At 56.7% G+C, this 25,547-nt stretch overlaps 2 protein-coding genes across 2 annotated transcripts; one reads left to right on the top strand and one right to left on the bottom strand.

The window, feature by feature from the left end:
• Positions 1-962: 962 nt before the first annotated feature.
• On the top strand, positions 963-20,840 carry ATP4A (ATPase H+/K+ transporting subunit alpha; the record flags this gene model as incomplete). Its single annotated transcript, XM_084256888.1, has 23 exons — positions 963-1,514; positions 1,855-1,941; positions 9,721-9,822; positions 9,932-9,991; positions 10,581-10,784; positions 11,671-11,784; positions 12,001-12,253; positions 12,520-12,788; positions 13,654-13,852; positions 14,183-14,292; positions 14,379-14,513; positions 15,001-15,193; positions 15,855-16,030; positions 16,319-16,455; positions 16,542-16,692; positions 16,788-16,956; positions 17,045-17,199; positions 17,616-17,739; positions 18,434-18,579; positions 19,831-19,964; positions 20,321-20,422; positions 20,515-20,606; positions 20,812-20,840. 23 exons carry the CDS (start codon positions 963-965, stop codon positions 20,838-20,840), a joined length of 3,693 nt encoding a protein of 1,230 aa, XP_084113014.1.
• Positions 20,841-23,643: 2,803 nt separating this feature from the next.
• On the bottom strand, positions 23,644-25,322 carry TMEM147 (transmembrane protein 147; the record flags this gene model as incomplete). The annotated part of the gene is made up of 7 exons (XM_084256666.1): positions 23,644-23,779; positions 23,867-23,988; positions 24,074-24,158; positions 24,295-24,431; positions 24,516-24,575; positions 25,104-25,173; positions 25,246-25,322. The coding sequence occupies 7 exons, from the start codon at positions 25,320-25,322 to the stop codon at positions 23,656-23,658; spliced, it is 675 nt and encodes a 224-aa protein (XP_084112792.1). The 3' UTR covers positions 23,644-23,655.
• Positions 25,323-25,547: the final 225 nt, after the last annotated feature.

Genomic DNA, 25,547 nt, shown 5'->3' with positions numbered 1-25,547 from the left:
ATTGTTAAGCCACTCAGTCACTGTTCACTCAAAGGGGAGTACCACGAAATAGTGGGTTTACGTGCTTTTATCCCCCCATTAAATCATTTAATTATTTTTCCTCCCTGTTTCTCTCCCAAGGGCTGGGAATTCCAGGAGAGCTGTGGTCTTGCATATCTCCCTTGGTCACCACAGGCCCCTCAAGGCCCAGCTTGCGCTCAGGGTGCAGAAGGCTCCTGGTAGGAATCGCACAAAGCTGTCCTTTGCATTCCCTTTCAATCTGGACGGGTGACCCCCACATTATATATGGGACCGACCAGGAGTTGAAGCTGGGAACAATGACAACAAAAAGGACGAGTGTCAACCAGTCTCCTCGCTCACCGAAGCAATTATGAGCGCAGGAAGAAGAGGGAGGGACCAGGTAATACCCGCTGCCTTCAGCGAACCAATCAGAAGCCGTGTCTGAACTCACCTACACCAGAACAGCCAATCAGAACGAAGGGGTGGACAATGGCGAAACCACGCCCCTTGTCCAAATCCAGAGACCCCCTAGGGACCGAGCAGTCGGCGAGTCCTTAGGGACATCACTGTCAGCCTTATCTAGGTTTGTGATGGGTCCTCGGGAAAAAAGTGGGGGAGTTCAAGTCTGTGCTTGTGGAGTGGGGTGCGGAGGGTCTAGAGGAGGAAAGTGAAGTAATTTGGGGGGCAACACATAGGGGAAAATGGAGGGAGTTTCCAGAGAGGATTTAAGAAAGTTCAGAGGAAGGTTCAAGGTGGATCTGGGGACCTGCAGGACTGTCATGTAGGAACGTGGGGTTGCGGTAGGTTCTGGCTTGGGGTACTGTCCCCGGGCTCGGGGGGGGGGGTGGTGGTGTCAGTTTCAGACGCAGTGAAGGCTCAGCCGGTTCTCACTTCTTGGGGCTTCCCTTAGGTCCAGTTTTCCTTCTGCAGAAGATCGCTAGCTCAGCGTCTCCTCGCGGGCCATGGCGACTGAGTCCGGCAGTGAAGACTGGTCGCCAGAACCGGATTCCCCGCAGCCGCCCATCCAGCCAAAGCCGCCGCCGGACCCGCCAAAGCCGCCGCCGCCCCCGCCAAAGCCTCCGCCGCCAAAGCTGCCGCCGCCCCCTCCAAAGCCTCCGCCGCCCCCTCCAAAGCCTCCGCCGCCAAAGCTGTCGCCGGTCCCGCCAAAGCAGCCTCCGGCCCAGCCAACCCAGGTGCAGTTCCAGCCCACGGAGCCGCAGTTCCAGCCCACGGAGCCGCAGTTCCAGCCAACGGAGCCGCAGTTTCAGCCCATGCAGCAGCAGTTCCAGCCCATGCAGCAGCAGTTCCAGCCCATGCAGCAGCAGTTCCAGCCCATGCAGCAGCAGTCCCAGCTGACGCAGCAGCAGGTCCAGCCCACGAAGCCATACTCCACAGTGATGCCGGTGTACCTGAGGTCCTTGAATCCCCCACAAAGTGATTATTTGTTTCTCGCCATCGTTGCCTTCTGCTTCTTCATTCCACTGGCAATACCGGCTTTCGTATTCTCCCTCAAGGTGGGCACCACACAGCGAATACGAACTCCCTTTGACCCCACATCTGGCTTTCCCATCCCACCTCCCTGCGCCTCCCTGGGACCTCCTTGAGGATTCACTCCCTCCCTCTTCACCATTTCGCTGTCTTTGCTCCTCTCTGCGCAGGCCCCTGTGTTCCCCCCAGGCCAGATCCTTCATACTGCTCACCCCCCCCCACTTTTTCCTTTTTCACTGGGGGACTGAATCCTCCCCTTACCTCCCTAGGCCACCCATCTTAACTCCCCACCTCATCCACGGAGATGTTCCTCCACCCCCCCCCATTTCCTTTTAACCCTGATACACTCCCCCCACTTGCTTTCAGACACGGGAGGCCAACTTCTATGGGGATCAGAAGCGAGGCCGGAGAAGTTCCCGACTGGCCTTGGGCTTCAGCATCGCAAGCCTCGTGGTGGGCTGCCTTATTGTCCTTTGCTCCACCGCATTCACTATCATGAAAAAGATGGTTTGAAAAAGTTCCTCTCCCTCAAAGGATCATGGACTGGATCTTCTGGGCCTTCCTGTGACCTTTGAACTTGGATGTCAATGACCTACCTATACTGGAGGAAGTCTCCCCTCCATCAGTGTTTTTAAGAGCAATAAAGTTTACAAGGAGGTTTTGCTCCCCCTTCTCTGCTCTACCTGCACGTACACGTGCCCTGTGGGCCTCCTTTGCCAAGCACATGGGGCTTGTTCATCTATTCAGTGGTGATAAATAGGGCGGCCACTGCAAGTGTTGAGCACACTTAGGCCTTAGTGATTCAGCGCTGATTCAGATGTGAGGCATTTACCACCATAAAATGTAACAGTATATCCAGACGACACTGGAAAAACAGCAATATATAAAGCAGCAAAATAGTTCTAGGTCAGGGGCCTCCCTGGTGGCGCAAAGGGTTAAGTGTCACCACTATGAAGCTATCTGCAGCCTCTGCGGCACGAGTTTGATCCCCAGCCAGCTAGGGAGCTACCCACTTGGCCCAGCAGACCTCTCCTCTCTTGCCCACTGCTCCCTTCAGCAGTGTATTTCAGTCAGTCTGCCTGTTCTGTTTCCCTACTCTGTCTCTGATGAATCCTCTTGCCCCCAGCACCTCTGGCCTACACTCCAGTTCTTGTATGCATAACTAAATAAAATAAATTAAAAAAAAATCACACTCAAAACAAATAAATAAGCAAGTAAGTAAATAAATAAAATACTCCTGATTACTCAGGAATGTCTGCCCATCCCCAGTCCCCCAACAGTACCGGCACCATGGGCAGAGGCCATGACCTTTTTGTTCACTGCTAATCCCAGCGCTCAAAGATTTGCTTATAGTAGATGCTCAATAAACATTCAGAAGCTAATTGAGTGAAGTTTTCATGTGAGGCTTCTTTTCCAAATGGTGTGGTTCTGTGTATCTGTGAAGACTCTTCAGTCCCCACCACCTAGGTTCAAATCCTGGCTCTGCCATTGACCAGCTGTGTGACCTTGGAAATGTCAAGGAACCTCTCTGCACATCAATTCTTTAGTCAAATACGAATAAAAGCAGTAACTTCCTCATAAGTTTATTGTGAGGATGAAACTGGTTCACACGTGGAAAACACTTAAGACAAGGCTGAGCTAAATTCTCAATGTCGGCTGTTACCACAGATTTCCAGCAAAATGATTTATTTGGGAATAGCAAAGCAACCGCACTTTGGGAAATGCAGGCTGTGGCAGAACCATAGACAAAGCCAAGGAGTGAAGGAGGGAGGCTCACTTTTGTAGATGGAAAATAAAGCAGACTTCTGCAGTGTGGAAGCCCAGGGGTTAGCGCCCTCAGGTCAGGGTTTGCGGTGAAGGCTGACGCGCACCAGGTGGCGAGGACGCGCGCCAGAGCTCCCTCTACCGGCCGCCCGACTCCCATTCGGCCCTGGTCCTGTGTCGGTCGCTCTGTTTATGTTGAGGTCATGTGTCTTGGCTGGAAAAAGAACATAATTCCAGTGCAGGACCAGATGCCCATGTCAGCCTTTGTGGCTGCGCGCTGTTGAGTGTTCAGGGACCTTGAGGTGTGGTCATTTAACAAAAGTGTGCCTACCATTTACTGTTCCAGGCACCAGAGATTAAAAGACAAAACAAAACAGAACAAAACAGGGCCTCCTTTGTGGCATAAGGGGTTTAGACGCAACCTATGAAGCTGTCCGCAGCCACTGCAGCACGGGTTCGATCCCCCGCCAGGGAGCAACTCACACAGCGCGTCAGACCTTTCGTGACTCGCCGGCTGCTCCCCTCAGCAGTGTATTTCAGTGGATCTGCCTGTTCTGCTACCCTCTTTGTCTCTGGTGAATCCTCTCACCCACCCCCACCCCCGGCACCTCTGGCCTGTACCCCAGTTCTTGTATGCATAAATAAATAAGGCTTTAAACAAAACAAAAGAAAACAAAAAACCCTGTTTGAAAGTCTCTGCTCTCACAGAACTCACATTCTATCAGGGGGGTTCAGAAAATACACACAAAACCCAATAAATAAGAAAAAAAATATGTAGTATGTTAGGAGGTGAAAAGAGTGATGGGAAGAAAGGTGGAGAAATTTCCAACGGAGGTGGAGAGGGCTGGAGGAGCCTGGGGTTCACAGTCTAAAGTAGGCTAGTCACCAGGGAGAAGGCATTTGCTTAAAGACCTGATGGAGGGAGAGAGGGAGCCCTTGTCGATATCTGGGGGAGCACATTCCAGGAAACAGCAAATGCCAAGACCAGGAGGCATGAGGTGCATATCTGGGGCGAGGGGGGTGGTAGAAGGAGCTCAGGTGAGGGAAGCTCAGGTCAGGTCACTAGGGGCCTGGGCACCAAGGTGAGGTGCTTTTAGTTGGAGTGAGTGAGCAGCAGCCAGGGGAAGTCAGGGGTTCACAGGTTTCCTCTGGCTGCATGTGGGGAGCAACTGTGCAGTAAGGACAGGAGCAGGGAGACCAGGGAGGGGGCTGTAGAAATGGTCCAGGCAGGATAGGGTGGAGGTTGGATCCAGGCGGAAACAGAGGAGACGAGAGAAATGATTGTACAGTGAGTGTGACTCTAAGATCCTGGATAATGGGCCTCCCTGGTGGCGCAAGGGGTTAAGTCTCAGCGCTAACTATCAAGCTATCGCCAGCCACTGCAGCACGAGTTCAATCCCCAGCCAGGGAGCTACCCACATAGCACGGCAGACCTCTCATCTCTCCCGCTGCTCTCTTGGCAGTGTATTTCGTCAGTCTGCCTGTTCTGCTCCCCACTCTGTCTCTGGTGAATCCTCTCACCTCCCCCTCCCCTCATCCCTTGCACCTCTGGCCTACACCCCAGCAGTTCTTGTATGCATAAATAAATAAAATAAATCTTAAAAAAAAAAATCCTAGAAAACGACCTGACTTCCTGAGTACGGTTACGCTTTCCACGTCTGGACAAAGGTGGGAGAGGAATGGAATACAGGAAACCCGGCTGCCAGAGTGGCCAGGCTGGGGAGGGGGGTAAGGCCTTGCCCCTCTTGTTGACCCACTGCCTGCTCCTATGCCAGCTTGAAGAGGAAGAAGGCAGGCCCCTGACTGTCCATCTTCCCAGGGTCTGCATGGGGGTTGGGGGTGACCTGCCCGGGAGGCGAAGGACATTGCTGAGTCCACTATCTTATCAGAAGACCAACATGTACTGAAGGTCACAGTCACAGCGGGTTCTTTCACTCAGCAAACACTCCCTCGGCAGCTCGGGCCAGCCTGGGCTGGGGGACAGAGGGTGCACTGGGGTGACTGGGAAACCCTGGATCCTGGTTTTACGAGTCCAGGGGGAGATGAATAATTGCCAAATAGTGACAGGCCTGTGATGGAGGGATTATGGGTCCGTGTCAGGGCTGGGAGGGGGAAGTCTAGGGTCTCCTCTCCCTGCCCCGTGGGAGCCCTAGGAAGTACCTGACTCAGCCTGGAGGGTGGTCCGAGAAGGCTTCCTGGAGGAAGGGACATCTGCGTGAAAGATGAGGCATGGAACAGTGTGAGGAGGCAGGTGGGTGTTTCAGGCAGAGGGATTGCAGGTATCAGGAGTTGAAGTGATACATTTGAGAAACAGAAGCTGGCTTGGTGACCTGGCTCGGCTGACTCGGAAGCACCAAAGGAAGGGGAAGTGGGCACATGGGAAAAAGGGCCCCCCTGGGGCCTGATCCCACCTGGCTCTGTAGGCTGCCGAGTCCCTAGAGTGTGTATCACCACATTTTCTGTAGACTGTGGTTCAGATTCCCTTAAAGTCACTCAATGTCCGCCTCCTATTCCATTATTTGTCCTTTGCCATTTCTCAGAAATTTTTATTCCCCCAATTCTATTAATTGTTCTCAAAAGAGTCTCCAATGATGCACGTGTCCCAGGCTCAGAGACACCTGGCCCGCCTGGTGAACGGGCTACCAGCCTGCAGCGTTCTTGAGAGAAGTCTTTGCCCCTATGCGGTGCCAGGTGCCACCTCAGCCTGCACCCACATCGCCTCAGCCTGCACCCACATCACCCAGCGCACCCGGCTCCACATCAGGGTGCAAAAGATATCAGCATTCCTCCTGCTTTATCCAGATCCTGCTAAATCCAGATCCGAGCCCCACAAACAGGGCTAGGACTGCTTGGACACTCAATGAAAGAATAAAAGCACAAACCAAGACACCGCCCTCCGAAGAGGCAGACTTGAGTCCTATCTAAAGGCTGTGTCAGTCCTACCAAGAGGCAGACTTGAGTCCTATCTAAAGGTTGTATAAAAAGGCTGGTGAAAATATTTCCCTGTCTACACTGCGGGGCACTTAGCTTTCAGAGCCGAAGGCCATAGGCTGGGGCGGGCCCAAGGGGTCGGCAGCCCCTGCAGCTGGTGGGCGGAGGGGTCAGGGGGGCTCATGTTTCTCCATGACTACAATCGCAGTGCAGCTGAGTGCTCACCCAGAAAATAAAGAGATGACAGAGTTGCCCTCTGGTCATCCCCTACACCTCTCGGTATCCCCCTAAATGTCCACCCCATCTGATTAGATCAAAAATGAGGCCTGTCCTGATGTGATGTGCTGAGCAGGCAGCATCACCCCGATCTTCCTTCATGATATGGGCCAGGCACAGGAAGCGTGGGCAAGCCAGGGCCGAGGGGACTTCCCCGAGACCACTGACGGATACGCTTCCAAATGTCAAGGTCATGAAAGCCAAGGAGAGGTTCATGAAATGTCACAGCAAATGTGAAGCTAAACACAAGTGTGATCCTGGACTGGGGCAAAGGACGTGAGTGGGAATAGTGGGGAAGTCGGAGACATTCTCTAGATGAGCTTCACGTCAAAGTCAATTTCTTGATTGGATCATTGGCTGGGTTGTGGGAGAGTGTGTGCTCACGCCTGAGTGTTTATGGACGCCTAAGGGTTTATGCCTAAGTGTGGATGGATTAGCAAGCATCTTGTTTCCAACTTACTCTTACTCTAAAATGATTTATTCAAAACTCAAAAATCTATCCACATACCTATTATTTATGTATCCATTCTCTCTCTCTCTCTCCTGTCATCTATCAATCTTCTACCTAGATTGGTCAGGTGTGGACAAATCCTAACATTCAGGTAGAGGGTAGGCAGATGTCCATTTAACTATCCCAGGAACTTGCAGGTGTGAAGTATAGAATATAAAGTATCAACATAAAAAGGTAGAAGATTAAAACAATAAAACTAAGAAGTGAGAAATAAGAAAACACAGAGAAGGCCAATTTGAGGTCTGTACAATAGGGCAGGTCAGCCATGTGCAACCAGGGATGGTACCTCAGTTTTACAGTTGATTGGTTCCCTAACCTGTTCAGACTCAGCTCCATATTTGTCTCAAGACCTGGACACAGGAGGAGTGAGCTGGGAGGCCCAGGAGGAAGGTCTGGGGACCGCAAGGAGAGCCTGAGGAGCTCCTACTGACAGACTTCCTGAAGGCCGCCCAGCGTGCCAGGCTAATATCCAGAATATTAGTGAGGGAGACAAATCCTGTTCAACATTGGACGGTGTTTGTTGGGTGTCTGCTATGTCTTTGAGGACAATATTCTAGGTGAGGTGCACACAGTAGCAAACACAACCAAGGCCCAAGGCCTAGTGCAGCAAGAATGACACCAAACTAAATACAAGCTCAGGGACCTCCCTGGTGGTGCAAGGGGTTAAGATGAACCTATGAAGCTGTCTGCAGCCTCTGCAGCACGAGTTCAATCCCTGGTTCGATCCCACATGGCGCAGCAGACCTCTCCTGACTCGCCCACTGCTCCCCTCAGCAGTGTATTTCAGTCAGTTTGCCTGTTCTGCTCCCTACTCTGTCTCTGGTGAATCCTCTCACCCCACACACCTCTGGCCTGTACCCCAGTTCTTGAATGCATAAATAAATAAATCTTAAAAGAAAAAACAAAAAACAAAATACAAGCTCAGGTTAGGAGAAAGGGCGTGAGTGAAGCAGGGTAAGGGGCTGGAGCCTGATTGATGAGGGGGGCAGGATTTCAAGTGAGGGTCCTCTGAAGAGGTGGATCTGAGACCTGAAGGAGGCGAGAAGAGACATACAGATATCTAAGGAAGAAAGTACCTGGCAGCAGGAGCTGCCTGGTGCAAAGGCCCTGGGGCAGGCATGACCTTGGCTTGTACAAAGCACAGCAGGGAGGTGAGTGCCAGTGGAGCCATAATAGAGTCTGAGCCAGGAGAGGTGAGCCAGCCTGGCTCTTGCAGGACCAACTGTGGAGTTTATTCTGAGATAAGGGAAGCCCTTGGAGGGTTGTAAGCAGAGGACTGACACGAGATGTTTCCCAGTGTGACTTGGAGAGATGAAGCCTTCCAGTGAGCTAGTGGGCTGGCTGCAAGGCAGGCAATGCAACTGGGGACCTCTGCTCCTCTCAGGATGACCAGCAGGGTGGGTATGGGGAGGAGCTCGACACCTTCTATTTTCCCAGGTGACCTTCCCTGGAGGACTTGGCCAAGGCAATTATCTTATCAGATATGCTCAGACCTGCCCCTGGAGACATGGCTGCCCTGCAGGCCCAAGCATTCCCCCAGCCTCTCCCTGCTGCTCACAGAGGGCCCTGTCTGGAGGATTTAATGGGTGCCTCTAGGCCTCAAATCCAGCACAAGCACCAGGCTCCAGCCAGGACTCTGAAGCACTTAGCACCTTTCCCCACTTAGCACCTTGGGTTCCCCATCTGGCATGTCCAGGTGGGCCAGGGGGATGCTGAGAGCTGTGATGGCTGCTGCTAGGTAGCTGGTGTGGAGTGTCTCCGAGAGCCTCTCCGAGCCTCAGTTTCCCCCTCTGCACAATGGGCATTCTAGAGCCTCCTCCACGGGGCATTGATTCAAGGACTTATGAGGTCACCTTTGTGCTGTGAAGTTTTCACTAGTGTGTGGTCTAAGAGCCAGGCTCTGGGGTCCCCCTCCGAGCTGGGATCCTATCCCCAACACTTAGTCATCAAAACCTAACACAACGTCTTCAGCCACTCTGTGCCTTAGGCCTCCTCATCTGCAGGACTGCGACACTGGAGCCAAGCACACAGGGGCAACCCAGCACGTGGGTACACTCTCCCCGGACCACAGGCCTCCCTGCAGCTGCCATGAGCAGCTGCCCCTGCTGGGGCCAGCATGTGCCGAGGCCAGAACAGGACACTGCTGCCGATGTGCCAGCATCTGAGATCGAGTCTTCTGTGTTCCCGCCTGGGCACCATGGGCAACTCACCTTACCCCTAGGGACCTAGCTCCCCACCTGTAAGACACCTGGAAGGGCTGTCATGAGGTTAGATAAGGTAATACATGGAGCCCCCAGCCCCGCGCCCAGCACATGCGTGCCCATGCGTGCTGTTCTTGTCGTTTCTCTGGGTATTCCCAGTGGGGACTGATCTCAGTGGGTCAGGGCAGGTAGGGGCAGTCCAGGCAGGAATGCCCGGGCCTGGAGGTCACCCCAAGTGTTAGGGGGAAAGGATGTCCTGAGCTAATTCCATACAAGCTTTGTGGACTCCACCCCCACTCCAAACCACAAGGAGACCCATAATCAGCTGTAATCAGGCCAGTCCTGCTGTACCTCCTCCCTCCTGGGTATATTAGGGCTGGTCCAGACCCCGGGCTCTGTCTTGGCCCAGGAGAGCAGCTGTCTGCACCAGGCGCCATGGGGAAGACCGTGAGTGGAGCCCAGGGTTGGGTTGGGGGTGCGTCAGAGGTTAGCAGCTAGAGGCAGGGGTTCCAGTGGAATCTGATGCTTCCCCTCTCCCCACCTCCCCAGGAGAATTACGAACTGGGCTCTGGCCCTGGTGGGAACAAGAAGAAGAATGGCGGGGGCAAGAGGAAGGACAAGCTGGAAAATATGAAGAAGGAGATGGAGATGGTGAGCGCCGGCCAGTGGCGGCGAAGGCGGTGGGGAGGGGTGTGAAGGCCAGAGTGGGGGCTGGTGAGAGCCCAACGGGGACAGTGAGTGTCCTGTCCCCACCACGCAGAATGACCACCAGCTGTCAGTGGCGGAGCTGGAACAGAAATACAGGACCAGTGCCACTAAGGTGAGCAGGGGTGGGGGTGTGGGGGGTGGGTTTAGAGAGGGGAGAGGGGAGAGGGAGAGAGAAAAAAGGGAAAAAGCAATAGAGAGAAAGAGTTGAAAGAGAGACAAAGAGGAGCAGAGAAAAAGAGATAAGAGAGGGCCTCCCTGGTGGCGCAAGAACAACACTATGAAGCTACCTGCAGCCACTGTAGCACAAGTTCGATCCCCAGCCAGGGAGGTGACCCACATGGCGCAGTAGACCTCTCCTGGCTCGCCCGCTGCTCCCCTCAGCAGTGTATTTCACAATCTGCCTGTTCTGCTCCCCACTCTGTCTCTGGTGAATCCTCTCACACCCCCACACATCTGGCCTGTACCCCAGTTCCTGCATGCATAAATAAATCTTTAAAAAAAAAGAAGAGATAAGAGAAACAGGCCAGAGACAACAGGAAGAGGCAGAGAGAAAGTGGAGAGAGATGGAGGAGGGAAGGGGGAGGGGGAAGCCACTGGGAAAAAAGGGAAGACAGACACCGAAAACCTGCCCCCATCGAGGGGTGCTGGTGAGAAGGAGCCCTCCCAGCAGACACCCACGCCCGCCCCCGTCTTGTCCGCAGGGCCTGTCTGCCAGCCTGGCAGCAGAGCTGCTGCTGCGGGATGGTCCCAACGCGCTGAGGCCACCGAAGGGCACCCCGGAGTATGTCAAGTTTGCGCGGCAGCTGGCAGGAGGGCTGCAGTGCCTCATGTGGGTGGCTGCCGCCATCTGCCTCATTGCCTTTGCCATTCAGGCCAGCGAGGGTGACCTTACCAATGACGACAATGTGAGTGGTGGGTGCTGGGGGGCAGAGGGGCACAGGGACCTACCTGGGGGACAGAGGGCATTGAGCAGGAGACACAGGATGTGAGGAGCATGGAATGACCACACAGACATGGAAATGAATTCTGAGGTGTGAGTCATGGAGGATGAAGGACACTGGGACAGGCCCAAGGGCATAGGTCCCAGGGGACACTGGAGAATTTGTCTCGGAGGTGGAGGACATGAGTGAGGATAAAAAGGCAAAGACATGCAAGCTTAACCTTGGCACACAAGGGCACGAGCACACAATCAGGCCAATGACAGAGGGCACAGCGGACACTGGGACTCAACATGGGACACGAGACTAGGGCCGTGCTGCAGAGACATGCCACTTGGCATGGAAGCACAGAGACAGAGGGGACAGCCAGACGCAAGACCAGACGCTAAGGGGTCAGGATGAGGGACATGGGGCTTAGGGACATGTGACATTGGACATGGGTTTGAAAAGCCATAGGACACAGGCTGGGGAGATGTGGGGAGACACTGGACACGAGGGACTGGCAAACATGGAATGCAAGGCTTGGGGGGGCACAGGAAAAGGGAGCATTTTGGCCAGCGTGCATGGTGACATGGGATGCCAGCCCCAGTACATGGGGACTTAGGATAGGAGGACACAGGGACCAAGAATATGCCAGAGGGACACAAGACACTCAGAAGGCACGGCAGGCAAGGCTGGGTGCGAGGGACTTGGGAGAGGGGCCGCAGGCACGGTGGACAGTGCATGAGGTTTCCTAGTGGGAAACCACAGAGGTGACCCCAAGAACTCCAGAGGGCCAGGGAGCAGGCAGCGGCCTTGTGCAGGGAGCGCCCATCCTGGTGGTAATGCCAGCTGCCGCCCTCCCGCCCCCCAGCTGTACCTGGCACTGGCCCTCATCGCCGTGGTTGTCGTCACGGGCTGCTTCGGCTACTACCAGGAGTTTAAAAGCACCAACATCATCGCCAGCTTCAAGAACCTCGTGCCCCAGGTGGGTCCCCAGCCCCAAGCCACTTCAGGTGCCAGAGACTCCACCCCCACCCAGACAGCTCCCCTCCCATCAGACCCAACACGCTCTTGCCTGCGGCCTCCATCTCTTCCCAGAGGTCCACCCTCCCCCACCCCGCCCCCCATTCCCATTGTGGAGCATGGCAGCCACTCCCGGCCCCTGACTGCCCACCTCACCTCTGGTGCCCCCGCCCCACAGCAAGCCACAGTCATCCGCGACGGGGACAAGTTCCAGATCAACGCGGATCAGCTTGTGGTGGGCGACCTAGTGGAGATGAAAGGCGGGGACCGGGTGCCGGCCGACATCCGCATCCTCCAGGCCCAGGGCTGCAAGGTGGACAACTCCTCGCTCACCGGAGAGTCTGAGCCGCAGACCCGCTCACCCGAGTGCACGCACGAGAGCCCGCTGGAGACCCGCAACATCGCCTTCTTTTCTACCATGTGCCTTGAGGGTCGGTGAGACCCCCGCCCGCCCGCCCAGGGACCCACATGCCTCCACAGCCTCCTGCGCTGCCTCCCTGCCCCCTTCTGCTGCATCTGCCCCCTGCTGACTCCCCCCTTGTGGCTGCCGCCTCTCTGGGTCACGTCACCTCCCTAGCCCCCATGATTGCCTTCCCAGGTCACGCCGCCTTCCGTCGCTGCTCCTCCTTTAGTACCTACCCTGCGTGCCCCACATGGCTGCCCAGTGGGCCCTGAGCCGCCCTCCCGCCCCCTGCAGGCACAGCCCTGGGCCTGGTGGTGAGCACGGGCGACCGGACCATCATCGGGCGCATCGCTTCACTGGCCTCAGGCGTGGAAAACGAGAAGACACCCATTGCCATCGAGATCGAGCACTTCGTGGACATCATCGCGGGCCTGGCCATCCTTTTCGGTGCTACCTTCTTTGTGGTGGCCATGTTCATCGGCTACACCTTCCTGCGGGCCATGGTCTTCTTCATGGCCATTGTGGTCGCCTATGTGCCCGAGGGGCTGCTGGCCACTGTCACGGTGAGTTGGGGAGGCAGAAGAGGGGTGCAGAGGGCTGAGCTGATAGGCCTGTCCCTCTGTCCATTCATCCAGGTGTCCTTCCATCACCTCCCTCTCTATCTATCCACTCACACCCACCCCCTTCCCATCGTCCATCCCCCACTGCTGCCCCCATCCCCATCTACTCAGCTTTTACTGGGGACTCAGAGAGGACCAGGCCGGGCTTGGCCGGTGGAAGCTGAGTTTAAATGGCCTTCGACAATCAATACCTAGCCCACGATCCCTCCCAGAGAAGCCTAGGGAATGTTCGTTTGCCATTTTGATTCTGTTGATAAGAGAACTTAAGAGAACTTCAGGGGGCCTCCCTAGTGGCACAAGGAGTTAACATGCAGCACTATGAAGCTATCCACTATGAAGCCAGCCACTGCAGCACGAGTTTGATCCCCGGCCAGGGAGCAACCCACATGGCACAGCAGACCTCTCCTGTCTCGCCCGCTGCTCCCCTCAGCAGTGTGTTTCAGTCAGTCTGCCTGTTCTGCTCCCCACTCTGTCTCTGGTGAATCCTCTCACCCCCACACCTCTGACCTATACCCCAGTTCTTATATGCATAAATAAATAAATCTTAAAAAGAGAGAGAGAGAAAGAACTTCAGCCGGCAGCTTGCAGAGAGGCCTGGCTATGCATCTGGGCAGAGTGCGGACACATCCCAAGTGGAAGGCAGAGGCTGGACAGAAGTGTGGAGGCGAGGAAAAGCCTGATTTTTGCCAAGGAATCCTGTGCGCATAATGCCATGGCTGCCCTGGACCCCCAGAACAGAGCGAGAGGAGGGGAGCGGCGGGAAGCCAGGGCTGGTCCCAATGCCTGCGTTTTCCACCCTGTCCCCCAGGTCTGCCTGTCCCTGACAGCCAAGCGGCTGGCCAGCAAGAACTGTGTGGTCAAGAACCTGGAAGCAGTGGAGACGCTGGGCTCCACATCCGTGATCTGCTCCGACAAGACAGGGACCCTCACCCAGAACCGCATGACTGTGTCCCACCTGTGGTTCGACAACCACATCCACACGGCTGACACCACGGAAGACCAGTCAGGTGGGGGCTGGGGGGATGGAGACAGACGGCAGCCGAGGTTGCTGAGGAAGCTGGGGGGGCTTTGCTGTAATGGAGAGGGACTCCATCCCTCGGTCTGAGGTGGGGTCCTGGGTCCAGGGACCGTCTAAGCCCTAGGTCTGTGAAGGGGTTTGGCGCCCCGTCTGGCAGGAGACTGGATACTGGGTCTGCAGAGAAGGATCTGCTGGGCATGAGAAGGCGTTTGGGTCCCACTCGGGTCTGGGGCACCGTTCTGGTATGGGAAAGCCAGGGCTTGGGGGCTGAGCCCAACACAGAGTCCCTTGGCCACTCCAACCGACACCTGCCCTGCAGGGCAGACATTTGACCAGTCCTCGGAGACCTGGCGCGCGCTGAGCCGCGTGCTCACCCTGTGCAACCGAGCTGCCTTCAAGTCGGGCCAGGACTCGGTGCCGGTGCCCAAGGTGAGGGGAGAGGGGGCGATTCGGGGGATCCCCGGGAGCCTGAGGCTGTCGGGGTCGCTCCTGACACTCAGCCCCGTGGTTCCCAGCGCATCGTGATCGGGGACGCCTCCGAGACCGCGCTGCTCAAGTTCTCAGAGCTGACGCTGGGCAACGCCATGGGCTACCGCGAGCGCTTCCCCAAAGTCTGCGAGATCCCCTTCAACTCCACCAACAAGTTCCAGGTGCGCAGCGCCACGCCCTGGCAGGGACAGCCCCTCCCACACAGGGTCCCGCCAGCCTTAGGCCGCACCCACTTTCAGGGCTGGCCTTCGGCGGCGCTTTGCTCTCGGGCTCCCACCTTTCCAGAGCCTAAAGTCACCCCCACTACTGTCCTGCCACAGCCAAAGCTCACCCTCGGCCCGGCCACCCACAGCCCCTGCGTCCCCGGGCTCACGCTTCTCCAGTTCTCAACTAGTAGCCCTTACCCGGGGAGTAACTTGCGTCCCAAATTCGACCCCACTCCAACTCCAGCCTCCTGTCCGACGCCGGCCCCGGGACGCTAGCCAGTGCCCTCGCCGCGCCCTAACCCTTAGTCTCTGCCAAAGTCCTGGCGGGCGCCAGCCCCTCAACTCAGGCCTGGGGTCTGCAGGCGCTCAGCCCCGCCCTTCGCCCACGCCCGCCCCTCCCAGGGGTTGGAGTCCATGACCCCTTCTCCTCACCGGCCCACAGTTGTCCATCCACACCCTGGACGACCCGCGGGACCAGCGCCACGTCCTGGTGATGAAGGGCGCCCCGGAGCGCGTGCTGGAGCGCTGCAGCTCCATCCTCATCAAGGGCCAGGAGCTGCCGCTGGACGAGCAATGGCGCGAGGCCTTCCAGACGGCCTATATGAGCCTGGGAGGCCTGGGCGAGCGCGTGCTGGGTGAGACCCCCACGGCCCGGAGACCGGGACAGGCTAACAGACCCTACCCGACCCGCCTGGCCAGCCGTGACCCCGACCTCTCCCATCCCCGCCGACAGCTGCCCTGCCCTGGTCCACACCCTTTGGACTCCCTGTCTCACTCCTGACCCTTGTCTATGTCCTATTTCTGCCTTGATCCGTCCCCCTCCCACCTGTCTACCCCAGACTTCCCCATCTTGACTCCACCTGTGAGCCCTTGCTTTCCCCCAGCTCTTGCCCCCACGGATGGCCTGTCCTTGCTGTCACCTCTGCCTTTCAGCCTCCTCCTCTTCACTCTTTGATCTTCCCCAGCCCCAGCCTTACCCCAATCCTTGTCCTGACCTTGCACCTCCGCCAATTTTTGTCCCGACTCCTTAAATTTCCCTCATCCTTGCTTCAACTTTGGAAGACACAGACCTGTGGTCCAACTCTGGATCTTTCCCTTGACTTGCTGTGTCACCTCTGGTAAGAGTTGTTCCCTTTCTGAGCCTCATTTGCTGGAAGAGGAGGCCAGCAGTCTTGGGACGATTGTGAAACCCTCCTGTGAATGCAGGTTTCAGCCCAGGTCGGGCATCCACAGGTCCTTGATGCAAAGGGCCTGGTTATTTTACTAATTTCGCTGATTTCCCTGTTTTCTGGTCAGGCTTCTGCCAGCTCTACCTGAATGAGAAGGATTTCCCGCCTGGCTTTAGCTTCGACGTGGAGGCCATGAACTTTCCAACGAGCGAATTGTGCTTTGCCGGACTTGTATCCATGATCGACCCGCCCCGGGCCACTGTCCCTGACGCCGTGCTCAAGTGCCGCACGGCAGGCATCCGGGTGAGCCAAGGGGAGAGGACCATGGCAGTCTTTGGGGTTGAGGAACTTGTGACAGAAACCCACCAGAAAATGGCTTGAACCCCAAAAGGAACATATTGGCTCATGAAACTGACACATTCTGGGGGATGCAGGGATTTTTGTCTGTTTTGTCTCCTATGTCCCAGGCACATCGCAGGTGCTCATGATTGTTGAACCAATGAATGAGGATTAGCAGAGTTCACCCGAGAGGGTAGGGAGATTGAGCTGATCTTGGGAGGTCAAGATCTGTTGGTTTCCCCCCACCCCCAGGTGATCATGGTGACAGGGGACCACCCCATCACGGCCAAGGCCATTGCGGCCAGCGTGGGCATCATCTCGGAAGGCAGCGAGACAGTGGAGGACATCGCTGCCCGACTCCGCGTGCCCGTAGACCAAGTTAATCGGAAGTAAGCCCCCTCAGCCCTCCTCAGTCCTTCCCACACCCCAAGTAGACCGAGACCCCAGCAATGGCCTCCCCCCTACTACTCCTCAGGGACGCCCGCGCCTGCGTGATTAACGGCATGCAGCTGAAGGACATGGACCCCTCCGAGCTGGTGGAGGCTCTGCGTACTCACCCTGAGATGGTGTTCGCGCGCACCAGCCCCCAGCAGAAGCTGGTGATTGTGGAGAGCTGCCAGAAACTGGTGCGCCCCTGCGGAGGAGGGCAGGCAGGTGGGCCGGGCTGGCCCTGGGCCAGGCCCTCGCTGACCTTCTGCCCGCCTGCCCCCACTCCCTGCAGGGAGCAATTGTGGCGGTGACAGGGGATGGTGTGAATGACTCCCCAGCCCTGAAGAAGGCAGATATTGGCGTGGCCATGGGCATTGCCGGCTCTGATGCTGCCAAGAATGCAGCCGACATGATCCTGCTGGATGACAACTTTGCCTCCATCGTCACGGGCGTGGAGCAGGGTCGGGGCCGGGTCAGAGGCTGGGGCGGACACACGGGCGCAGGAGGAGGTAGGCTGCGAGAGTCTGAGCTGCCCCCTATACCTCACAGGCCGTCTGATCTTTGACAACCTGAAGAAGTCCATTGCCTACACACTGACCAAGAACATCCCCGAGCTGACTCCATACCTCATTTACATCACTGTCAGCGTGCCCCTGCCCCTCGGGTGCATCACCATCCTCTTCATAGAGCTCTGCACCGACATTGTGAGTCCACAGCCCTCGCCCCACCCCCGCAGTGCCCTAGGCGTGCCTAGGGGCAGACATGACGACAGAGACCCCATGGACTCTTCCAGATGCAGAGGAAGGGAGGGCAGGAGGGCGGGAGGGAGACACACAGAACAGGAGAAAGGAGGAGAGAATATCGGAGCTAAATGCAGATGCTTTCATGGGGATGAACCCCAGGACAGATGTGGACACAAATGTAGACTGGACATGGACATGCCAACACTCCTGACAGGGACCAGGCTGACCTGGACTGTCCAGGCAGGTGCAGCCGTGTGGTATGGGCAGGTCCTGCCTCCGTCCTCTGCCTGCGTGCTGGAGGGTGTGGGAGGGGAACTCAGAGAGCTGGGAGCAGGGCCCAGGCAAACCCTTAACCCTGGGTCTCTGCTTCTGGCCAGTTTCCATCTGTGTCCCTGGCATATGAGAAGGCGGAGAGTGACATCATGCACCTGCGCCCACGGAACCCGAAGCGGGACCGGCTGGTGAACGAGCCCCTGGCTGCCTACTCCTACTTCCAGATTGGTGAGTGCCTGCGGTGGCGGCAGCCAGGCTCTCCGGCAGGCAGACTCCTGCCGGGACCGCACCTCAGGCCTGTTCTGGGTCTCTGTGCCTGCATTTGATCCCGTGTCTCTCTCGTTCTCTGAGTCTCTTTCTGCACACGATGACTTGAGTCCTGTGTCTGGGCTGTCTCTGGTCTGTTCGTGCCTAGCTCTGGGTTGTTGCCTCCTTCTGGTTTTTTTTTTTTTTTTTTTTAAGATTTATTTATGCATACAAGAGCTTGGGGTACAGGCCAGAAGTGTGGGGGGTGAGAGGATTCATCAGAGACAGAGTGGGGAACAGAACAGGCAGACTGACTGAAATACACTGCTGAGGGGAGCAGCGGGAGAGACAGGAGAGGTCTGCTGTGCCATGTGGGTTGCTCCCTGGCAGGCCGGGGATCAAACTCATGCTGCAGAGGCTGCGGATTGCTTCACAGTGCGGTGCTTAACCCCTTGCGCCACCAGGGAGGCCCGCCTCCTTCTGTTTTTATGTTCTGTGGTTGTATCTCTGCCCCCTGTCTCTCTGTGCCCTGTCACTTACATCACTATCAGTCTTTCTTGGGGTCCTGGTTTCTGTGTCTCTGCTCTCCATGTCTGCTACTGTCTCCACGTCACTGCTTTTGTGTCCCTGTTTCTGTGTCTCCAACTCTCCCTATGTCTCGTCGTCTCTCCCGCAGGTGTCATCCAATCATTTGCTGGCTTCACGGACTACTTCACGGCCATGGCCCAGGAGGGCTGGTTCCCACTGCTGTGTGTGGGGCTGCGGCCACAGTGGGAGGACACCCACCTACAAGATCTGCAGGACAGCTATGGCCAGGAGTGGGTGAGCACGCCACCCGCCCCCGCCTCCCCCCGCCCCCATGCCCCCTTGGTTTCAATGTCACCTACCCTCTGACGCTCTACTCAGCCATTGGGTGAGTCAGAGCTCAGCCAAAGCATCCTGGACACCCAGACTCTGCCAGGTCTGGTGTGAGGGGCCTTCCCTACCATCATCTCGAGCTCCCAAACCCTGCAGATGGGTCCTGTCCCTGTCCTGACCCTGACACATCATCTCAGCTGTGGAACCAGCCCCTATACTGTTATCTCCCTGTAACATCGCTTATACACAGCACTTGCACACGTGACTGACTTTTAAGAAGGTTCTGGGCACAGAGGGGCCAGCAAGGGTGTTCAGCTTGTCCTGTAGAGTTATAGGTCAGGATGTTTCCCTTAAACATTCACTGTTGGGCTTAAGAACACAGACCTTGCGGCCAGACTGCCCGGATTCATGGTCTGCATCAAAGCAGACCAGGGCGAACTCATTTGTCTCTCTGTGCCTCAGTTTCCCCACCTGTACAGTGGAGCGATTGCTACTGTCTATCTCCGTGACTTTCACAGTGTGGTCCCCTGGCCAGGGAACTTGTTTGAAATGCAAATCCTCAGTCCTCATCCTGGGCCTCTGGGGTCAGAAACTCTGGGAGGGACCTGCAAGTCTGTGTTAACTTGCCTTCTGGTGACTGAGGCATGCTGAAGGTTGAGTCTACCCCAGAGGATTACTGGGAGGACTCAGTAGGATAACACACACGAAACACTTGGTACCTGGCGCATAGTTAAGTGTCCCCTACTCCAAGAGTTGGCACTAAAAATAATTCTAAGGGCCAAACAGGCTGAACAGTGGCTGCCCCCTTAAGGGGGCATGTGCCTGTCCCCCTGAGCCTCTGCACTCATTTTTTTGCCTTCTACCTGGTTCTGGAGTCACAGGCCCTTGCCGTGACTGCCTCAGGATCCCGATTCCTTCTCCCAGGCCCCTCCTTTCAGGTGCCTAGGCCATTCTGCATCGCCCCTTTCATATAAGTCACTGATCTGCCCTCCGCTTGCCCAGGTGCTGACATCCACACTGTGAGACCAAGGTGTCTTGAGGCCCCCCCACCAGCATCCTGCCAACCTGGCGGGTCTTGGGTCTCACCTGTCCCCCGCCTCAGCCTCTGATGCAAGGGCGAGCATTTAGGGGTTCATGGCGTGAGCCCCGAGTGCCTGGCTGGCTGCAGAGGTGCTCTGCCCGGCTCAGGCTGCTTCTGTTCCCTCCTGGCCACAGACGTTCGGGCAGCGCATGTACCAGCAGTACACCTGCTACACCGTGTTCTTCATCAGCATCGAGATGTGCCAGATCGCCGACGTCCTCATCCGCAAGACGCGCCGCCTCTCTGTCTTCCAGCAGGGCTTCTTCAGGTGTCCCTGGCGCGCCCCTGCCCTGCTTCGCCCTGCCTGCTGGGTCCTGGTCCCGACTCCCATCAGATCCTGACCAGGGATCAGATGTGCCAGTACCAAGTGTTAACTTCCTTCCAGCAATTGGCCAACAGCTCTCGCCACATGCCTCTCAGCGGCCCGTCCCTTCCTCAAGTAGAGGGCCGCATCTGCTGCTGGAGAGGCGGGGCCCTCCAGGGTTAAATGTCTAAGGACAGGGCTCGCTATAGATGACATCTAACCTCCTCTGACCCAGTACCCTCATTTCCCTCTGGCCTCCAACTCCTGCTGGCCCGTCTATTCTAGTCCTCCGCTCTGAGCCCGTCCTGCCCCTCCTGCAGGAACAAGATCCTGGTGATCGCCATCGTGTTCCAGGTCTGCATCGGCTGCTTCCTGTGCTACTGCCCGGGGATGCCCAACATCTTCAACTTCATGCCCATTCGGTGAGCGCTGGTGAGGCGCGAGCAGAGGGATGGGTATGTGGAGCCCAGACCTGGGGATAGCCTTCACCTTGCCATCACACCTGTGCCTTCAGATACCAGTGGTGGCTGGTGCCCATGCCCTTTGGCCTCCTCATCTTCGTCTATGATGAGATCCGGAAACTTGGAGTTCGCTGTGGCCCGGGGAGTGAGTGTGGGCCCTGGGGGTCTGGGGTGGGGTGCAGCTGGAACATTTTCAAAGAAGCTGCCCTGAATTTCGATCTCCAATACTCAGCCTCCAAGATCTTGGGGCCCCTCATCTAACCTGCCCTGATCCATTACCTCTCAGCCCATGGCCCCCACCCAACCTGCACCCCTTGGTAGTCTGAGCCCCCCTTTTCTCTCTCTTGCAGGCTGGTGGGATAAAGAACTCTACTATTAGAGGGATTCTTGCCTTTAAGTCCTCCCTGCATCCACCACAGCCAGGAGGGGGCCGGACTCATGGGACCCTCTGGACAGCCACCAGGACAGCCGCAGTCGAGTCCTAGCCCGTCTGCTCCTGCAGGCCACAGCACCTCAACCTCAAGGGGACCTTCCCCTCTCCCCTTGCCCCTGCCCGAGGGGTGCACCCTCCTGGAGAAGCAGTCCCCCGCCTGTCCTCTGAGCTGGCCTTGGGGAGGCTTCTCTTTGGGCTGGCGGGGCCTTTGATGGGGAACAGGAGCTAGCAGCTCCTGCAAAGTAGGTCTTTCCCTAGGACCGCCTGGGGGACCTTCCTTAAAAACACTCCTGTTTGCATGTCAGTAATAAACCAGCTCATGTGGACACTGCTTTGTTTAGTGTTGGGCGCCATCGTGAATGTTTGAGCCCCTGGGGTCCCTCTACCCTATAGCTTTGGGGGTCCCTGTTCGGGGCTGTAACTCGTTTCTAGAACACAGCCCGGCACACGGTGGGTACTCAATGTTCCCTGGGGAGTGAATCCCATTTCTTGTCTAGGATTACAGCGTGGGTTTCCTTCATGCACTCCACCAGTCACACCTCCACCTCGGGGCTCCTTAAGTGCCCATTCTCCCTCTGGAGGCTCCTTGACACAGGTATCAAGTCTTTTCCATATGAAGCATCGTCTCCGCTAGCTTGAGATTGCACTTGTTGCTGCCTTTGCTCCTGCAACAGGCACCCTGTCACTGGCTAGTCCCTCGTCCACTCCTGGAGGCTCTCATAGCTCTCACCCCAAAACTTGACCCTCTAGCTGCTGGAAAGTTCCATTCCCTACCCTACCACACTTTTTCTTACTCCCATGTTTGAGTCTGGACCCCAGGCTTTTTGTCTTCACCACAATCCCCCCATCCCAGACCCCACCCCAGCAGCCTCAGGTCTCACTGAAGCCCCCATTTGCCTGCCTCCAGCCTCACCTGCACGTCCGAGGGGACCCACACTGGCTTCTGCATCACCCTCTAAACTCGCTCCCATCTACTGTCCATCAGGTGGTTCCTTCCCTGTGGGACACAAGCCAACTTGTCACTCCACTCCTTCCTTCCTCACCTGTCATCTTCCCGCTCTCTGGGAAACACACGCACTGCCCTCTGGTCACTACCACCTCTTTGCATCTAGCCACTCTCCTCCTCCCCCCACCCGTCGACCTTCTGCTCTTGGTCTCTCCATGGAGATCTTTTAAAGCTGAATCTGACAGTCCTTCCCCTACCTAGAACCCTCCCTCACTCCCCACTGCCCGATGCTAATTCTCCAGCGCAGCCTTCAGAGCCTCTGCAATTGGGTTGACTGCTGCGGTCTCACAGACCCCTGGAACTTGTTGCAGTTATGTTTTGCTGCAAAGGCCAAAACTTTTCTGACCTCAAGGCCTAGCCAACTGCCTTTCCCCTCTGTCCCATGAACTCATCCTTTACGTGCCAGCTCCCACATTCTGACTGCTCAGGCGGCACTTCTCGTTTTCCCACCACAGCGCCGATCACAGCAGTCTAGCTCATTAGTCCCATGCCAACCAGGCGTCCCCCTCCATGGACCTGATGCCCCCGGCCTGTGCTACCCTGGTATCTGCCGGAGCTCCATGAAAGCCAACGTTACGTGACAGCCACAAGTAGGGAGCTTGGACCAGAATCCCTGCTCAGCAAACTGTTGAATAGTCATTTCTGTGACTTTCACTTGTCCTGACACGTATCACGGGCTATGTGGGGTATGGATGGGAGGTGCGGGAGGAAGTCAACCCATTCCATATCACCCAGGTGGGCTAGGAGAGTACCTCACCTGCTCCCTTTTCACATCCAAGTCAGGGTGACCAAGTTCTCACCTTTCCATTCCACTCCTGATGCCTATGGGCCCTGTCAGGGCAAGGAGAAGGGAGTGGGGTTAGATGAGGCTGCCCCGTCTGAGGGTGAAAACACCAAGTGTAGAGCAGAGGTACGCTTGGTGCTTTCCTAGGCCCAGGGTTAAATAACATTATGGCAGGAGCTCAACTGCTTGGTGGAGAGGATGGAGGGGGCAATTATCCCATGCTCCAGGGGATCCCACCGATAGCAGTAGGATCCGGAGAGGAAGGGCTGAGGCAGGGAGGGTGGCATCGCAGGCAATGCCAAACTGGAGGGCGCAAATGCTCTGCCACTTGACTGCAGCTTCCCGGAGAAGACTAAGGCCAGGATCTGACCTGAGAGTGAAAGCACTGAAGAGCTCAGGACCACCAAGACCTGCCCCAAGAGCAAGACCAAGGGTCACGTGGTTGGGCTGTTCGGTGTGCAATGGAGAGCCACAGATGATTGTAAGCAGGGAGCATGAACTAGTATGATGGGGGTCTCAAATAGATGCCCTTAGCTGCCACACAAAGGGTGGATTAGTAGGGGAGATTGGGGCTGAAACTCTAGAGAAGGGCCCATGTAGAAGAGGGTCACAGTGAGGCTATACGAAGTCCACAAGAACCTTTTCCTAGATTCAGGCTCCTCTCTTTTGTTCCCCGAGGGCCCTCAAAGGTCATCTACTTCCAGCCCTCAGTTTACCCTGGGGAAACAAGAAGCCAAGACACTGTTCCCAGAACACAAGACAAATCAGTGTTAGTTTCTCAGCTTGTTATCTGGCTTTAAAGCCAGAAAGCGGGGGTGAGGGGGAGGGTGGGGGGTGTCCCTGGAACCCTGGTGAGCATGGTACTGGTATGAGATAGTGAGAAATGGAGGCAGAAACAAATTTCCAAATACTGTTTACTTCACTGAAACCCGCAAACAGGCAAAAGGTATGTGATGTCTGGGATATCCCACCTAGGAGTGCACATTGACAACAGCGACATATAGGGCCAAGGTGCTGAGGGCTAGCAGCCCTGTCACCACCGCTCGGGCCAGCAGTGCTGTCCAGCTGCCCAGGGAACAGAGGTGGACAAAGGTCCTGTGGGGGAAACATCACAATGAGGGAAGGAGTGCAACAAAACAGCCCTACTTGGATCCACCCTACCTCAAACCCAACCCAGCTTACTCCATGACAAAGGCTTTGTAGACACTAAGGAACATCAGCAGGAGGACTGCCGGTCTGAAAGTGTGGTACAGGTCATAACGTGTTATCATCCAGACCTGGGCAGATGCAACGATGTAATGGACCTGGAGGAAGGCAGGGCGTCAGGGCCAGGTCTTGGGGAAGAACATGGCAGCAAAAGCGCATGTGTAAGAGAGCAGGACTGCATACCAGACTGATGTTGGAATCAATGCTCATCTGGATGTATTTCCAGTCAAACTCAATGCCTCGGGCTCCAACCCAGAGTGGGATGCAGCTAAGGAAGGCAAGGGAGAGATTCTCTAGTATCCAGATACCCCCAGCACTCAGAATCTGAGCCCCCTCCCGCCAGCACCCCTCTGGAACCCAGATGTCCTATCTCAGGAATCTGGGCTCCAGGCTGCTGCACACACCGGGACATAATGAGCTCGGCTGTGGCCCAGCCCAGGGCAGCAACCATGATCTTGTACTCCCCCTTGCCGGCATTCCGGGACATGACAAGGTTTAGGCCTATCAGGTCTGCCACATCCACGCTGGCCTTCATGAACTCCTGTGGGTCAGGGTGAAGCTTGAGTAAGCACAGGTGCCAGAGGGCCCACCCCATTCCCTCCCTCCTCTCTCCGGCCCCACTCACCCCAATGAAGTCATAAATGCCACCTTCCCAGGTGGGAAAGAAAGTGGCCAGAAACAGCATCTGAAAAGAGAAAGCGAAGAGGTCACCTCAAGGTGACAGGAATCAACCACGTGGGTGTTGTGAGAAGTTAGTGTGTATGTGGAGGAAAGGACCTTGGGGTTCTGGGGCCATGTGGGAGAGGGACCACCAGACAGGGGCAAGGCAACAGAACCAGGGGTGACTGAGGGCAGGAGACCCGTCCCTGAGAGTGCTTAAGTTTGAGTTAAGTGGCCATCGCAGGGGATCAAGGTCAGGTCCGGGGAGGTGCTGTGTTAGTGTTGTGTGGGCCTTGGGGGTTAGTGAACAGCTATTGCCGGCACCAAAACCCCTCTTAACCACACAGCTGAGTTTGCTCCATTTTACTAAAGTGTTATGCAAAAGTGGCTTCAAGACCTCTCCTCCTCAGGTTCCATTCCTTCCAAAGTCGTCTTCTGTGGGTTTTCTGCCGAGTCCCGAGGGCGGTCCCACCCGGGGGGGATCCGAGCGGGGGCGGAGCCCTGGGTCTGGTGAGCTTGGGGGCCAGCCGCGTGGGGTCCGGGCGGCCCTCACCTTGCACAGCTGCACGAAGAGGTAGGTGACCCCGGCCTGGACACACTTCCAGAAGGCATTGTACTCGGACCTGCAGGAGCGGAAGGTGAGGAGAGGTCGGCCCGGGCCCGTCCTCCCCGCCCCGCGGCAGCCCCGCACTCACAGGCCGCTGCACTTATACGTAATGAAGTAGGGGAAGTAGGCCAGGGCGAAGCAGTTCCCGAAGTGAAACAGCGTCATGGCGCCGGCCGCCCGGCCCGCGGAGGGGCGCGGCGGGGGTCTCGCAGCGTGTATGTCCGCCTCAGCCCTGGCGCCCGAGCCTGGGCCTGGCGCCCACCTGCCTCCGCCGCGGCCCGCGCGGCCTTCTGGGAGCGCAGCTCCGGCCGGCGCCGGCGGATGACGTCACGAAGGGCGCAGCCCCGCCGGCACCGGAGGATGACGTCACGAGGGGCGCAACCCCCGCCG

This window comes from Talpa europaea (genome assembly GCF_964194135.1).
Source record: "Talpa europaea genome assembly, chromosome: 16".
Lineage (NCBI taxonomy): Eukaryota > Metazoa > Chordata > Mammalia > Eulipotyphla > Talpidae > Talpa > Talpa europaea.
Note: the sequence above shows the minus strand (reverse complement) of the source record. Positions and strands in the feature narration are given on the sequence as shown.